This window comes from Mobula birostris, chromosome 7 (genome assembly GCF_030028105.1).
Source record: "Mobula birostris isolate sMobBir1 chromosome 7, sMobBir1.hap1, whole genome shotgun sequence".
In the NCBI taxonomy this organism is placed as follows: Eukaryota; Metazoa; Chordata; class Chondrichthyes; order Myliobatiformes; family Myliobatidae; genus Mobula; species Mobula birostris.
Genome location: NC_092376.1, coordinates 46,265,326 through 46,281,102, shown reverse-complemented (window position 1 = coordinate 46,281,102; position 15,777 = coordinate 46,265,326). Strand labels below are relative to the sequence as shown.

Below are 15,777 nucleotides of genomic sequence, written 5' to 3'. Positions count from 1 at the left end.
GATTTTGAGGTGTGTTTAGGTTCATTATCCTGTTGTAGAAGCCATCCACTTTTCATCTTCAGCTTTTTTACAGACGGTGTGATGTCTGCTTCCAGAATTTGCTGGTATTTAATTGAATTCATTCTTCCCTCTACCAGTGAAACGTTCCCCGTGCCACTGGCTGCAACACAAGCCCAAAACATGATCGATCCATCCTCGTGCTTAACAGTTGGAGAGGTGTTCTTTGATCAGTCCACAGGACTTGTTTCCAAAATGCATCAGGCTTGTTTAGATGTTCCTTTGCAAACTTCTGACGCTAAATTTTGTGGTAAGGACGCAGGAAAGGTTTTCTTCTGATGACTCTTCCATGAAGGTCATATTTGTGCAGGTGTCGCTGCACAGTAGAACAATGCACCACTACTCCAGAGTCTGCTACATCTTCCTGAAGGTCTTTTGCAGACAAACGGGGGTTTTGATTTGCCTTTCTAGCAATCACACAAGCAGTTCTATCGGAAAGTTTTCTTGGTCTTTCAGACCTCAACTTGACCTCCACTGTTCCTGTTAACTGCCATTTCTTAATTACAATACGTACTGAGGAAACGGCTACCTGAAAACACTTTGCTATGCCCATGACTGCTGATTGTTGGGACAAGGTTTGAGGAGTCAGGGTATTTATAAAGCTTTGAAATTTGCATCACCTAGCCTTTCCTAACGATGACTGTGAACAAGCCATAGTCCTAACAAGCTAATGAAGGTCTGAGACCTTGGTAAAAGTTATCTGAGAGCTTAAATCCCTTAGAGTGCCCAAGCTTTTGCATGGTGCTCCTTTCCTTTTTCTCTACTCTAAAACTGTACAAAACAAAAATAATACACTAATCTTGCTTCAAATGTTTGCTTGTTTGATTAATTAATAATAGTACCTCCACTTCAAATTTATTTTTGTGATCATTAAGAGCTCAGGATTGTGCTGTTAATCCTCTCTAAAAGTTAGCGCAACTCTGATATCTTGATGCTCTTGTGTACACTGAAAGTGGAAGTCACAATGAGAACATTTCAGTAGCTAAATGAATTTAACAGTAATTGCTGTATCTTATCCACAATAAGAACAGTATTAATTCTTATAATAAATCTGGATTACTATCTCTTATCCAAACAATTTTAGAATTCCTAATCTGTATATGGTGAATTGAAGTTGACCATTTACACAAAACCCTTATCACCACAGAGAGCATTTTATTATTCTGCTGGTTAACAATTTGTAACATAACTTCTAAAATAGCTTTGCTTTTATTTTTAAAAGGGTATGAAAGTAATTGAATCAGAGTTCTTCATTTTAAAACTCTCCACCCACTGCAGGATCCAAGTTCACAGATTTCCAGAACTCGTCTAACAACTATTACACAACATTTTTCTTTGCTCTAACTTCTCTGAAAAATCAATGCACCCCTCCCCCCATAATTTCATAACTTAAAGAGCAAGTAGGAAAACATGCAGTCACAAAAAAATATAGCGCAAGTCCCAGAGTGTCATGGCCTGTAGACTGATGGTGACTGGGATGTTGTCCTGGAGCCTCTACTTCATTGGAACTGAAATCAGTATTAGAATGTTATTACTTTTATGTAGCTCCTCACCACTTGTTCCTTAAGTTATGAGTTACCTGATGAGATGAACAAGGGGGCTCAATGGCTCTGTCAGAGATAGATCTTGAAATTTGTTATGTCCCCTTTGACCATTACCAACTTTTATCAATGTACTACAGGAAGATACCATCATGGCATGATATGGCAATTGCTCTACCCATGACTGCAAGCAACTACAGAGAATTATGGACACAGCTCAGCACACCACAGAAACCAGCCTCTCCTCAATGGATTCTGTCTACACTTCTCACCGTCTCAATAAAGCAACCAATATAATTAAAGACAATATCCACTTCAGATATTCCCTCTTCAATAAGATTGACTCTTGACCTCAGTCTACCTTGTTATAACCTTGCACTTCATTCTCCACTTACAATGTTTTCCACTGTAAAACAATTAGTCACATTTAATTCCCTAATTGTTTTCCTTTGTACTACAGTACCGTAATGTAATTACATGACCTCTATGGACAACATGCAAATGAGGTTTTCACTGTATTTGGGTACGTGACATATTTACCAATCTTGACAAATGACCAGGTGGGTAGGGTCCTGCACATTCTGCCATTTACTACAGTTTGCATGGTCTCTACGAATGAAGGCAAGGTTGCCAAAGCCATCCTGAATATTCCTTCTCCATTCTGAAGGGCCAGGAATCAAAGATTCCCACGTCTTTGGTGCTGTTGTTTTGTTTCACGGAGGCTTTCAGAACATTCTCAAAATGTTTGCCCAGTCCATATCTGCCATGATAGTGTTGAGAGGAGTGTGTGTGTTTTAAAATAACCATGTGGCCTGCTAATCAAAGCCAAATTAGTATAACTAGGGCTTCAGTGCTGGGGATGCTGGCCTGTGAGAAGAATCTGATGCAGTTTTGCTTATCCTGCCAACAGATTCAGTTGATTTTATGCAGATAGCACAGGTGGTGGCTCTCCAGTGCTTTGGACATTGAGCTCTTGATCTTCAAAGACTCTTCCTCAGACATCCACACAGTGTGATGTTACTTTTAAAGCAATAGTACATTCCAAAAGCTGCCCTCAGTGGAAATTGGCTGCAAAAACATGGGAAATAATCCATGTTTTTTTTTCCAGGGTCTCATCAGGAACCTTTGTTGTTGGGGGAAATGTGGTATAATGGGGGTCATCTCTTTGACCACAAAAGCCTTGAGAGGGACTGTGAAGAAATTAGTCTCCACCTTACATCTACAATAACAATAACATGCAAGCTTTGGGCTTAAATAATGGATCTACAAGAAAAGTTCCATTATCACATCAGTTCTTTTCTCAATCTTTAATGCCACAATAATGCATGCTAATTCCACCAAGCTCCCAGTGGAATAGAGCTAATCTGTAGGGTTATCTAGGAAACCATTCAATTTACTTTGCAGGTATTCCACTGCCTAATTCACCCTAACGTCAGTCAAGGACAGTGGCTGCACTTGTGTATATTCAGAGACTAAACTGCCAGGTTATCAATTTGTTACTGAAGTGAATCAAACTTGGTATTTCCACAAAGTAAAGATCCACTACCAACAAGAATTTAAAGATGGTGGTCATCAGGATATTTTTTTTCTACATATAATTAAAATGAGCTAAATTGACAACATAAACAGTTGACAAGATGCACAAAAGATGGCTGATCAATTTATTAGTATTCACCCAGATATCTCCACATGACAGCAGAAATTAGGTCATAGTCATACAACACAAAAACAGACTTCCAGCCCAATGCCCTCAGTCCCATTCGCCCACATTAGGACCACATCCTTCCAACTTGCTTATTTTTAAATACCTCTTGAACATAATAATTGAACCTGACTCCACCTCCTCTAGCAGTGCATTTCAGATATCAACCACTTTACATATAAAAAAAACTCTCTTACAACCTTGTGTTCTTGCTTTAGATACCTACTTCTTACAATACCTTAAAACTGATAAGCTAATTTTCAAACTCTTTCTGTTTATACACAAACATATTTTAAATAAAATGACAGATTTCAGAGATTTTACAACAAGGTAACATTTGGTCAAGCAACAAATTATTTCTTTGCCAGGTGTGGTTTATGGACATGATGCTAGGCGAAACAAAATACCATTTCAATTTTTTTTGTATGTCATTAATCTGTCATGATAAACCCAAGATAATAACATCAGCACATTCATCTTCCAAAATAGGCAGCAGCTTCAATAATCTAATGGTAACTAAATGCTCAATGCCAATTATAAAAGTATGGTTAATGTTTTGACTATAGATACTCTGCTAGTTTTTTGAAAATTAATGCTCAATCTATTTTTTTCTATTAAGAGATATCAATGGTGAGCTTGTTATGATAGATGAATGTTTGGATTATTATTTTTTATCTTTGTTATAGGTCAGTGAGTTCAATGAAAAATGTGTTTAGAATGTGGGTGGAAACTGTTGATTATTACCATATGTCTGCTGCTATCTCCTGCTCCACATGATGAGTAGCAGAACCAGAAATTTCACGAGACTAGATTTTGAGGTTTTCTGTATGTACTTTTGAGTACTGAAATATTGCAAAAGAGATGGCAAGGACTAGCATTCCATGACAATCACAACATTCAGAATGGAGAAGTATCAATTTGTTTCATACATATACTTTCAAGTAAATTTTTAACTAAAACCACCATTTAGCCTATTAAGATAAAAATTAACTTTTCCAGTTGTAAAATATTTTGTAGTCTATACCTTGTCAATGTTTTCCTTTTTGGATATATTGCACATCTCAAACCAATGAAATTAATAATGCTAACTATGCTCTCTCTTATTCCCTGGATTCTTCCATGAATTACATTTTTTGAAAGTGACTTGTTTCTCCAAGTCATCCAAGTTGTTCAAACTTATGAGTAATTCACTATAACTTTTTCCAAAATATGCCCAAAAAAACAAACCTCCACTAGTAACAGAGTCATTATTTACTAAAACTTTGATAATCCAGAATTTTTGAGACATTTAAAAAGAAACAAATAATTGAAGTTTAAAAGTGTCATAGTTTTTCCCCCAAAATGGTTAATTTTTAATAGTTTTACAAAGATTAAGCACGGAAAAATACTAGCTGCGAATGGTTTTCACTTTAGTCTTATTTGCAAGACATATACCATTCAGCCCACATAATCCAAACGGTCGTGCCAAGCCCTAGTGCCTCTGGGTCTTTTCATCTAGCAAGTTCTTCTTCAGGGATGTCCAGAAGCAATTCATTTTCTACTGGCAAATGTGGGTGTCAAGCAAAAATTAGGCCATGTTTTCTTTGCTTAAAACTGCAGCTATATGTTCAAAATCCAATTCCTTACTCTAACAAAATAATACTCTAATTTGCCAACATATCGAAATCACTTGATTTCAAAACTGTCATCACATTTGTACTTGTTGGAATGACGTAACTGCAAGTCTTCCTTTGAAGCAAATTAAATCAAGCTGATTAAATCAAAATGCTAGAGGAACTCAGTAGTCAGGCAGCATCTATGGTGGAAATTAAACAGTTGATGTTTTGGTAGAATCCTCATGAGGTCTGAAAAAGACAGGGACATAAGCCAATATAAGATGGTGAGGGGAGGGGAAGGAGTACAAGCTGGCAGGTGATAGGTAGGTGGGGAGAGGATGAAGTAAGAAACTGGAAGGTGATAGGTAGAAGAGGTAAAGAGCAGAAGGAGGAATCTAAAAGGAAGAGAGTGGACCATGGAATAAAGGGGAAGAAGGGAACCAGAGGGAAGTGATGGGTAGGTGAGGAAAATAGATGGGGTGAGAGAGTAAACAAAATGGAGAATGGAAAAAGAGAGAAGAGGTATCAGGTTGGAGGCTACTCAAGTAGAATAAGAGGTGCTGTTCCTCTAGCCAGAGTAACAACATCGTGGCAGTAGAGGAGGCCATACACAGACATATCCATATGGGAATGGAAAATCGAATTAAAATGGATAGCCACTGGGAGACCCTGCCTTTCCGGTGGACAGAGCAAAGGTGCATGACAGAGTAGTTCCCTAACCTACATTCAGTCTCTTTGATATAAAGGATGCCATGCTGGGAGCACAAGATACAACTGATAACTCAACAGACCTGCAGGTGAAGTGCTGCCTCAACTAGGAGGACTGTTTGGTGCCCTGAATGGTGGTGAGGGAGGTGGTGAATGGGCAAGTGTAGTACTTGTCATACTTGCAGGATGAAGTGAAAAGAGGGAGATCAGTGGGGAAGGATGAGTAGGCAAGGGGACAAGACATAGAAAGTGATCCCTGCCTGAATCCGGGGGTGGTTGGTTGGTTGGTTTGTTGGTTGTAGGAAAATTATGCTTGTGGTAGGATTCTGCTGGAGATGACAAAAATTATAGAGAATGAGGCTTGTGGAGTGGTTAGGACATCAAGAGGATGAGGTGGGGGCAGATACTTCCCCTTTACCCAGTCTTACCTATCACCTGCCAGCTTGTACTCTACCCCCCAACCCCCTCACCCCACCAGGATGAGGTGGGGGCAGATACTTCCCCTTTACCCAGTCTTCCCTATCACCTGCCAGCTTGTACTCTACCCCCCACCCCCCTCACCCCACCTTCTTATTCCGGCTCCTGTCCCCTTCTTTCCAGTCCTGATGTGGTGTCCTGGCTCAAACTGACAACTGCTTATTCCACTCCATGGACGCTGTTTGACCTGCTGAGTTCCTTCAGCATTTTGTGTGTGTTGCTCAAGGTTTCCAGCATCTGCAGAATCCCATGTTTAAGTTAATTCAATTATCGCATTTACAATTCCTTTGCTTTCCTCTTTCCTTTATGAATATATGAAATCATCTTGCTGTCCACTCAGTAGGTCAAGATAATGTGTTCAGAACGCAACTGAAAGTTTAGTTGTAAATTGCATTTAAAATTATGCAAATTCTGAATAATTTTCCCCCAAATGAAGCTTGAAAATATTATTTTGTATAACTTTATGAATCTACTAAACATGGGTATTTCCATCTTCCATCTGCAAACAAAAAGGCAGTTCTTTAAGTGGGTTTTCAATAAGACTATAATTTAGTCAGCTGCTCTCAATGATTTGATACAAGAAAAATTTAACAACGTATTGCAAAAACAGAAATTAAAGTAATATATGAACCGCATTATCTCAAGTCAGTAGGTCAAGCAGCATCTAAAGAAAGGGAATCAAAGTTAACATTTATGCCCAATCAGCTGACTATTCATTGTTTATTTTGTTTTAAACAGATTTCCAGGATTCAAATTCTTAATTTTTTGATTACCATCCATGCATGGTTAGTTTTGTGTGTGATTATCTACTTCCATCAAGGTATTTTTAAACTACTGCACAAAAATGTTTTGTTCTAAACACGACATGCACTTAAAATTCCTCGTTCTTTTATAATGGATTCACTAATTTTGGATGATCAGAGGAAAATTTCTTCCTGCCAAGTATTATACATTTTCTTATTTCATTTTTTTCTTTAAATCAACAACAGAATCAGAATCAGGTTTAATATCATTAGCACATGTTGTGAAATTTGTTGTTATGTCACAGCAGTATATTGCAATACATAATAATAAAAATGTAAATTAAAGTGTATACATGTATTTTTTAAAAAGTTAAATCAAATAAATAGTGCAAAAAGTGAGAACGAAAGTAGTGAGGTAGTATTCATAGGTTTAATGTCCATTCAGATATCTGATAGCAGAGGGGAATAAGCTATTCCTGAACTGTTGAGTGTGTGCCTTCAGGCTTCTGTACCTCCTCCTTGATGGCAGCAATGAGAAGAGGACATGTCCTGAGTGATGGGGGTATTTAATGATGAATGCCACTTTTTTGAGGCATTGTTCCTTACGATGTCCTGGATGCTGGGGAGGCTAGTGCTCATGATGGAGTTGACTGAGGTTACAACTTTCTGCAGCTTATTTCGATCCTGTGCAGTGGCACCCCTCCACACCAGACGGTGATGCAGCATGCTAGAATGTTCTCTACATTACATCTGTAGAAGCTTGTGAGTGTCTTGGTGACATACCAAATCTCCTCAAACTCCTAATGAAATATAGTCACTGTCGTGCCTTCTTTGTAACTGCATTGATACGTTATGCCCAGGATAGATCCTCAGAGAACTTGAAATTGTTCACTCTTTCCACTTCTGATCCCTTGATGAAGATTGGTGTGTTCCTTTGTTTTACACTTTCTGAAGTCCACAATCAAATCCTTGGTTTTACTGATGTTGAGTGCAAGATTGTGGGTGTGACACCACTCAACCAGCTGATCTATCTCACTCCTGTATTCCTCCTCACCCCCATCTGAAACTCTGCCAACAACAGTTGTGCTGTCAGTAAACTGATAGATGGCATACAGATTTATGGATTAGCAACAAGGTCATGGGTGTAGGGAGAGTAGAGCAGTGGGCTAAGCACACATCCTTAAGGTATGCCAGTGTTGATTATCAGCAAGGTAGAAATGTTATTTCCGATCTGCACAGACTGTAGTCTTCCAGTGAGGAAGTTAATGATCCATTTGCTGAGGGAGTTACAGAGGCCCAGGTTTTGAAGCTTTTTGATTAGAACCATAGGAATGATTGTGTTAAACGCTGCGCTGTATTCAATAAACATCAGCCTGACATAAGTATTGGTATTGTCCAGGTGATCCAAGGTTGCTTGAAGAGCTAACCCACTGTAGGCCTGTTGTGGCGACAGGCAGATTGCAGTGGGTCCAGGTACTTGTTTAGGCAGTGGTTGATTCTTGCCATAGCCAACCTCTCAAAGCACTAGATACGAGTGCTACTGGACAACATTCGCTAAGGCAACTCACCCTGCTCTTCATGGGCACTGGTACGATGTTCCCTTTTGAAGCAATAAGAGATTGAAAATGTTTTCGAATACACCTGCCAGTTGGTTGGCATTGGTTTTCAGAGCCTTACCAGGTACACCATTGGGGCCTGTCGCCTCGCGAGGGCTCACCTTCTTGAAAGACGTTCTGACATCAGCCTCCAAGACAGAGATCATAGGGTCACCAGATGCTACAGGGATTCTCATAGCTGTAGTTTTATTCTCCCTTTTAATGTGTACATAAAAGGTATTGAGCTCATCTGAGAGTGAAGTATCATTGCCATTCATGATGTTCATTTTGCTTTGTAGGAAGTAATGGCCTGCAAACCCTGCCAGAATAAACATGCAACTGATCCCACTTTAATTTCAACCAGAATTTTTCTTTTGCTCATGAGATAGCCCTCCACAAGTTCTGCCTGGCCTTCTTGTATAGTCCTGGATCACCAGACTTGAATGCCACAGATCCAGCCCTCAGCAGACTACGGCTTTTGATTCAAGCATGATTGTTATGCTCTCATATGCACACACACATCCACACAAATTTTAAAGTCAGTGAAAACTGTGGCATATTCATTCAGACTCAAAAATGAATCCCTGAATACTGTCCAGTTCACCAACTCAAAGCAGTCTTGTAAGCGCTCATCCGCCTCCCTTGTCCATACCTCCTTGATCCTCTCTGCAGTCTTTAGTCTCTGCTAATACTCAGGGAGTAGAGGTACAGCTGGATGATCTGACTTTCCAAAGAGTGAGGTGACACAGTAAGTGCTCTTAATGGTCGTACAACAATGGTCCATTATGGTGGTTCTTCTGGTTGCACAAATTGTATGCTGGTGATAATTATTTAGAGACTTTTTCAAGCTGGCTTGTTTAAAATGTTGGGGAAGGCATCAGGTGCGCCGTTCCATGCCTATTGCTCAGTTCATCTAGACCCAGCTTGACAAGGGCCTGAGATGGGATCTATACAGCTACCAAGATGATGGTTAAAAACTTGCAGCAGATAAAATGGACAACCCTTGATTGCAAGATGTTCCAGGTCGCGTGAGCAGGACTGGGACAGAACCATTGCATATTACAATGTACTGTATTTATGCTATTTTTTTTTTAAATCAAGGACAAAACATATAAAGTGCCCAAGAGAGAGTACTAAGCTTGCAAAAATATACTTTTCTTAATTAATTGTAGGCTGAAATTCAAATGAACTGCACTAATTTGTCAAAATTCTTTGTGCTTCTAAATCAAGGATGTAAAACAGAATCCTCAAAATAACATGCACAGAAAAAACTTTGTATGTCAGACTACTAATCAAGTAATGCTCCCAAAGACATTATTTGAGATAATGCAGTTCAGTTATGATATTAATTTCTATTTCTGTTGTTTTCAGTCATCCCATCAATATAAAATTGGTAAAAATAGTTGATTAAATAATCTTTTTTATTATTAATAACCCATCTTCATGACATTAGCAACAACATATTACTTCTGTACATTAACATTCTTAAAATATTGTGGTAACGGCTTCACTTAGCAATGTACTGAAAGTTTCCAACAGGTTGTTTATTTCTAAACTATCAAAGCTCAGAGATTCAATCATCACTCCTGGTCTGAGTCTGTACATATTTTTGTTCAGTTAATATTTGGCATATGCATTACTTGGCTCAGCTCTCTCTGAAATAGTTATACCACGGTGTCCTTTATTTGGCTCGCAGAGGCAGTTTTTTTTCCCCAGACACAAATTAATCTAGATTACTAAAATCCATTCCTAAACTTGTTTCAAAATTTAAATTCAAATGAATCAATACTAACTCAACAAAAATCACTGAACTAAAAAGGGTACTCTCATTCTTATTAATGTTCCATGCTGTAGGCTTCTGTGATATGAAATTCCAGTCAACAAAAATTGGAGAACTCTTCTCTATAGTAATACAACAGACACTGAATACTACTATAGAGCACCAACTAAAATAGCTATGAAACAATAAACATGGTTTGCACATTAAAGAGGTACTCTGCACCACTGGAAAGCAAATAAATATAGACAGTGCTGAAGCAGTTCGTGCTGTTGCTTCATGGCTCCAAGGACCTGATTTAATCCTGATCTTGGGGCTCTCTATGTAGATTGCATGTCCTCTTTAAAAACCTATGGCTTTCTTCCAGTCGAAGGCCATGTATCACAGAAAATAAGTTGAAGGAGTACAGGAAGATAAGAAAAAGGAGAAAAGTGACCAATGGGGTTGTTCCCAAGGGAACAGCATGGATCAATGGGCCAAATGGCATCTTTCTATGTTTATAAGACAACTTTGTGGAAAACTGCTCAAGTATATCCTACAAACAGGGCAAATCCAAGCAGACAAACCTGATGACAATATGGATGTAAAACCTTACTTCTTGAAGAAATTACCATCCTTAACCAAGTGTTACACTAAAGAGTCTACTGACTTAATTCAATAGTGAAAACCTTCCAACAGAGAAATTTCATTCAAGGGATGTAAACTGCATAGGATGAGCTAGAACTAATTGCCCTTGAGATGGTGATGGGTTGCCTTCTTGAACTACTGCTGTCCTCAAGGTGCAACTATATCAACAATGCAATTAGGCAGTGTATTCCAGTAAAGCTGAAAGAACAACAACATACTACAAAGTTAGGATGGTGTGTGGCTTAGAGGGCAACTTATTATAAAAGACAATGTGGATTATTAACAGGATTTACAAGCAAGAAACCAAGTAGTAACAAAGTGTAAAATACATTGATGCGTTTGATTTCTATAAATTAACCATGCGTTTCCTCAAATTTCAACATCACTTTATACAACTGTATAATACAAAATGTTCAAGCCGGTATTAAAACACACAAATTTACTCGCTGTCCACAAAACAACAATTATTTTCTGAATTCTCAAAAGAGACATGGATTTAACCTTTTTGTAGAATTTTGTGTTATCTTTTGTGGAGGTTTGGCTAATATTTATACTTCATCATTAAACAATATTAACACAAATTATCTCATTGTTATTGTGCTGTTATTTGATAGCTTGTTCCATAAATCAGCTGTTGGGCTCACTACATTTAGGAGCACAACACAAACATTTAATTGGATTTAAGGGTTTCAGGCATAATACAAAAGCAAATTTGTTCTTTATTTTTATCATACCTTCATAGATTAATCTTACTGTAGATAGGATACATCTTATCCTGGACCAATTAGTTAAAATACCTGGAAGAATCAATGGATTTTGTAACAATCAACAAATATACAAAATTTGAACACATATTGTCCAGTCAATCCATGCAGAATCATTGTTTCTGCCTGGTCTTGCCCTAATAAAAGAAGTTCTTCCAACCTTGATTCCATTCGCCCACGTCCAGTTCATGATATTTCATATACCCTCCAGTGACTGTAACAAATTCCTCGGCCAACATGTTTATATCATCATGGATACACAATCACTCCACACCTTCATCCCACAACTAGAGGGTCTGAGGGCTCTCTACTCCTTGAACAGAGTTCCAACCAGCTTTCCCTCACCAACACTCTTGTTTGCCTGGCTGAAAACATCCTGAGATTAAACAGCTACTACTTCAATTTAAACAAAATAAAGCAAAATAGGTTATCAAAGCAGATAGCAAGTAAAGGTACATGTTAAATTTCAGTAGAAGTATAGATACTACTAACAATGAGCAGTGCCCTTTTCTCTACTCCTATTTCGATCAGAATTTAGAAAGACTATTTTATACATATCCCTCTTAAAATTGGTTTACCCACTCTCCTTTCCAATATGCAACATGACCAGTTCCAATAACCGAACAACCAATGCACAATCACAGAATGTAAGTTAGTACCCCAGCCTGCTCTGAAGGGTAATCTAGAAATAGAGTCAGAAAGACCCATCCACGTTAATGTTGTGATTCTGATAGAAAATGAAAATCTCTTTTGAAATCAGTGTCTCTAAAATACGAAAAGTCGGCACAGACAGGCCACAAAGTGGCTCCATTAAGGGGAATTGGATCATGAAGTAGAGAATGTATTTTTCAAATGTGAATGCACACATGGGGTTGCTAATATGAGAAGTACTTACCCTCAAAACCTCTCTTCAGCAACTGACCAGGTATGTTATCCCTCAGGACACTTTAAGGCCCAAGCAAATCTAGTAGATGAGTGCACTAGCTAATTACTGTCCATGCTGTATTTAATCTATCCAGATAGTGCCTGTAAAATAAGGACTAACTTCAACCACATGACTCTCTCAAAGTACTAAGGCATCTGTATACATCATATTCTTGAATCGTGGTTTCAGGTTTGGGTCTCTGACCTACTTTAATTTCGAAGTATGGGTAAATCTATCGTTTACAATCTCAATGTTATTCACTTGCATCTGAATGTTATTCTCTCTCAGCAACACCAAAACACTCAACAATAAAAATGGAAATACAAGGTACTTCCCTCCCATCAATGCGTATAGACTAGTTACCACGTCTAGTAAACATCACTTGTTTGCATGTTGTTAGTGAATGTCAACAAAACTAAAAGGAATTACAACCGACAACTTAAATTTTACGGACATCTGAACTGAATGCTTCTGTGATAGGTTCTAACCCAATAAGTGGATGTTAATGTGGTCCTTTGATGGCAGGCTGAGGGACAGTACTCGTTGTCAGCGGCGAGTCCGTCTCACTGACAGTCCTACAACTTTGCTTACCTGCTGCTCGGCTGCGTAGACTCTGTACCTACGGCTCAGGCTGTTGCCGCTCCACCACCTGCCACCGCCGTGAAACACCAGGCCCCCGACTCCAGCAGCTCCTAAACCCAGCAGGACCGCGGGACTCAGCCGTTGCCGACTGACAGCACTCCTCAGGATGTTTAAAGTTGCTGCAGATTGCCTGAACATCAGCGACAACCACCTCCAAGTCGCCATTTTGGCGGAAGTTTGGAGAAATCTCGCGAGAGGTGGATGTCAACACATGGAGCTGGTCCTGAAATTCTGTTTATATTTCTGCGTTGCTCCAAGTTGTCAGAGTTCCTGTGTCGTTAGTATATATTCAGCATACAAACAACGTATAACTCACAGTAAATACGTTCATATTTGTCATAATTTTAGAGGGTTTTTACAAAAAATCTAGCATAGTAACAGATATTTCAGCTTACTTGAAAAGGTTATTACACATGAATGTTGTTCTAGGTGGTCAGATCACGAACAAGGTAAAATCTGCAGATGCTGGAAATCCAAAGCAACACACACACAATCCTGGAGGAACTCAGCAGGCCAGGCAGCATCTATAGAAAGTAATATTGTCTATCTTTCTGGCCAAGGGTCTCTTTTCCATAGATGCTGCCTAGCCTGCTGAGTTCCTCCAGCGTTTTATGTGTTGCTGTGGGTATCTGGCATCTGTAGAATATCTTGTATTTATGAGTAATGTTCATGGGTTCATAGACCATTCAGAAATATGGTTGCAGAGGTGATGAAGCGCTTATTAAAATGCTGCCATGGCTGACAGCGGAGGTCCAGGCACGGTTTAGAGATTGGGGAGATAAGGCAGCAAGCTGGTCAGCGAGAACTGTGCTTGCTTGTGCCATCAGGAAAGTAAAATAGGATTGTTCACAGAGACTAAGCAGCCATTTCTGTGATCTGAGGTGCATGTGGCAGGGTATTTAATCCATAACGGACTGCCAAGTATACACCCTGGGCGTCAACGATAGAAACGCTTCTCTTCTTGGTAGGTGGAACACCTTTTACTCTCAGTTTGATGCACAGAATGATGTGCTGGTGAGGAAGGCCTCGCTTTCCCACAAATAGCAGGCACTCTGTCTGGCTGCAGCTGATGTGAGAAAGGCCCTAGCCAGTGTCAACCCACATAAAGCTGCCGGAGCTGGTAACATACCTGGTCGGGTGCCGAGGGACTGTGCAGCCCAGTCAACTGAGGTTCTAACAAACATCTTCAACATCCCTCTGGAACAGTCCACTTTCCCCTCAGGCTTTAAGGCGGCCACTAACATGCCCAAGAGGATGATAGTAACCTGCCTCAACGACTACCATCCAGTGTCATTGACCTCAACAATAATGAAGTTTTTGAGCTGCTGGTAATGGATTATATTAATCCATACATTGCTACAATGGACCCTTTCCAGTTCACTTATCACTCAAATTGGTCCACTGATGATGCTATAGCCTCTGCATTCCACTCTATTCTGTCCCACCTGGAAAGTGGTGCCTCATGTGACAGGATGCTGTTTATTGACCAGCTTGGGTTTAATATGATCATCTCCCAGAAGCTGGTTGGTAAACTGTTCTTGTAGGGTCTCAACACCTCTCTCTATAATTGGCTCCTGGATTTCTTGACAGAAAGGCTACAGTCAGTCCGCGTTGGCAGAAACATCTCTAGCTCCATCGCACTGAGCGGCCACACTCTCCGGGAGTGCGTACTCAGCCTGCTGCTGTTCACACTGCTGACACATGACTGCACCGAATCTTCTCATTCGCTAATGACTCAACAATGATGATGAGATGGCATACAGAGGGGAGGCAGAGTGGCTGGTAGAATGAGGCAAGCACAACAACTTGAGTCTCAACATGGAGAAGACCAAAGAGATGATTGTGGGCTTTCGGAAGTTGCAGGCTGACCACTCCTCACTGCATGTACACGGCTCCTCCGTGGAGAGAATTAGGAGCACTGTTTCTGGGAGAGCACATAACGAACAATCTCACCCGGTCCCTCAACACCATCTCTTTGGTGAAGAAAACACAGCAGCATCTCCACTTCCTGAGGAGATTGAGGCGTGAGGCTCCCCCTGCCTCCATCAGCATTTTAACTAATTTTTACAGAAGCATCATTGAGAGAGTCTTGACCAGCTGCATCACCTTGTGGTGTGGGAATTGCAAGGTATCTGACTGCAAGTCCCTACAAAGGATTGCAAGGAATGCTGAGAGGATTAATGGGGTTTCTTTTATCAGGAGCACCGTGTATGCAGGGCCCTTATCATTGTCAATCTGTCTTACAATCTCTTTGACCTCCTACCATCAGGCAGGCAGCACCACAGCATTAGAACAGGAACTGTTAGGATGGGAAACAACTTCTTTCCTCAGGTTATAAGACTGCTGAACTCCCTGCCACCATGTGTGAGTCTTATCACGTATGAAATGGCAGTAGCATTATACTGTTTACTTTTTAACTTGTATCATATATACACCTTATTATTTGTTAATTTTATGGTAATATTACTTTATGTGTCATGTGTGAATTATATGTACTGTGTTGTGCACCTTGGTCTGGAGGAACGTAGTTTCATTTGGTGGTATATGTGTGTACAGTTGAATGACAATAAACTGAACTTGAATTTAAATTTGAGTGTGGGTCTTCAGGCTCTTGTACCTCCTCC

General features: G+C 39.7%; 1 protein-coding gene across 1 annotated transcript in view; it reads right to left on the bottom strand.

Moving 5' to 3' along the window:
- The window catches only part of micu2 (mitochondrial calcium uptake 2), a 422,357-nt gene extending 409,029 nt beyond the window's left edge, over positions 1–13,328 (bottom strand). Inside the window, exon 1 of the mRNA XM_072263053.1 lies at positions 13,103–13,328. Within this exon, the coding sequence (XP_072119154.1) occupies positions 13,103–13,318 (216 nt within the window). The 5' untranslated portion in view covers positions 13,319–13,328. The remainder of the gene's footprint in view (positions 1–13,102) is intronic.
- Between the last annotated feature and the right edge of the window lie 2,449 nt (positions 13,329–15,777).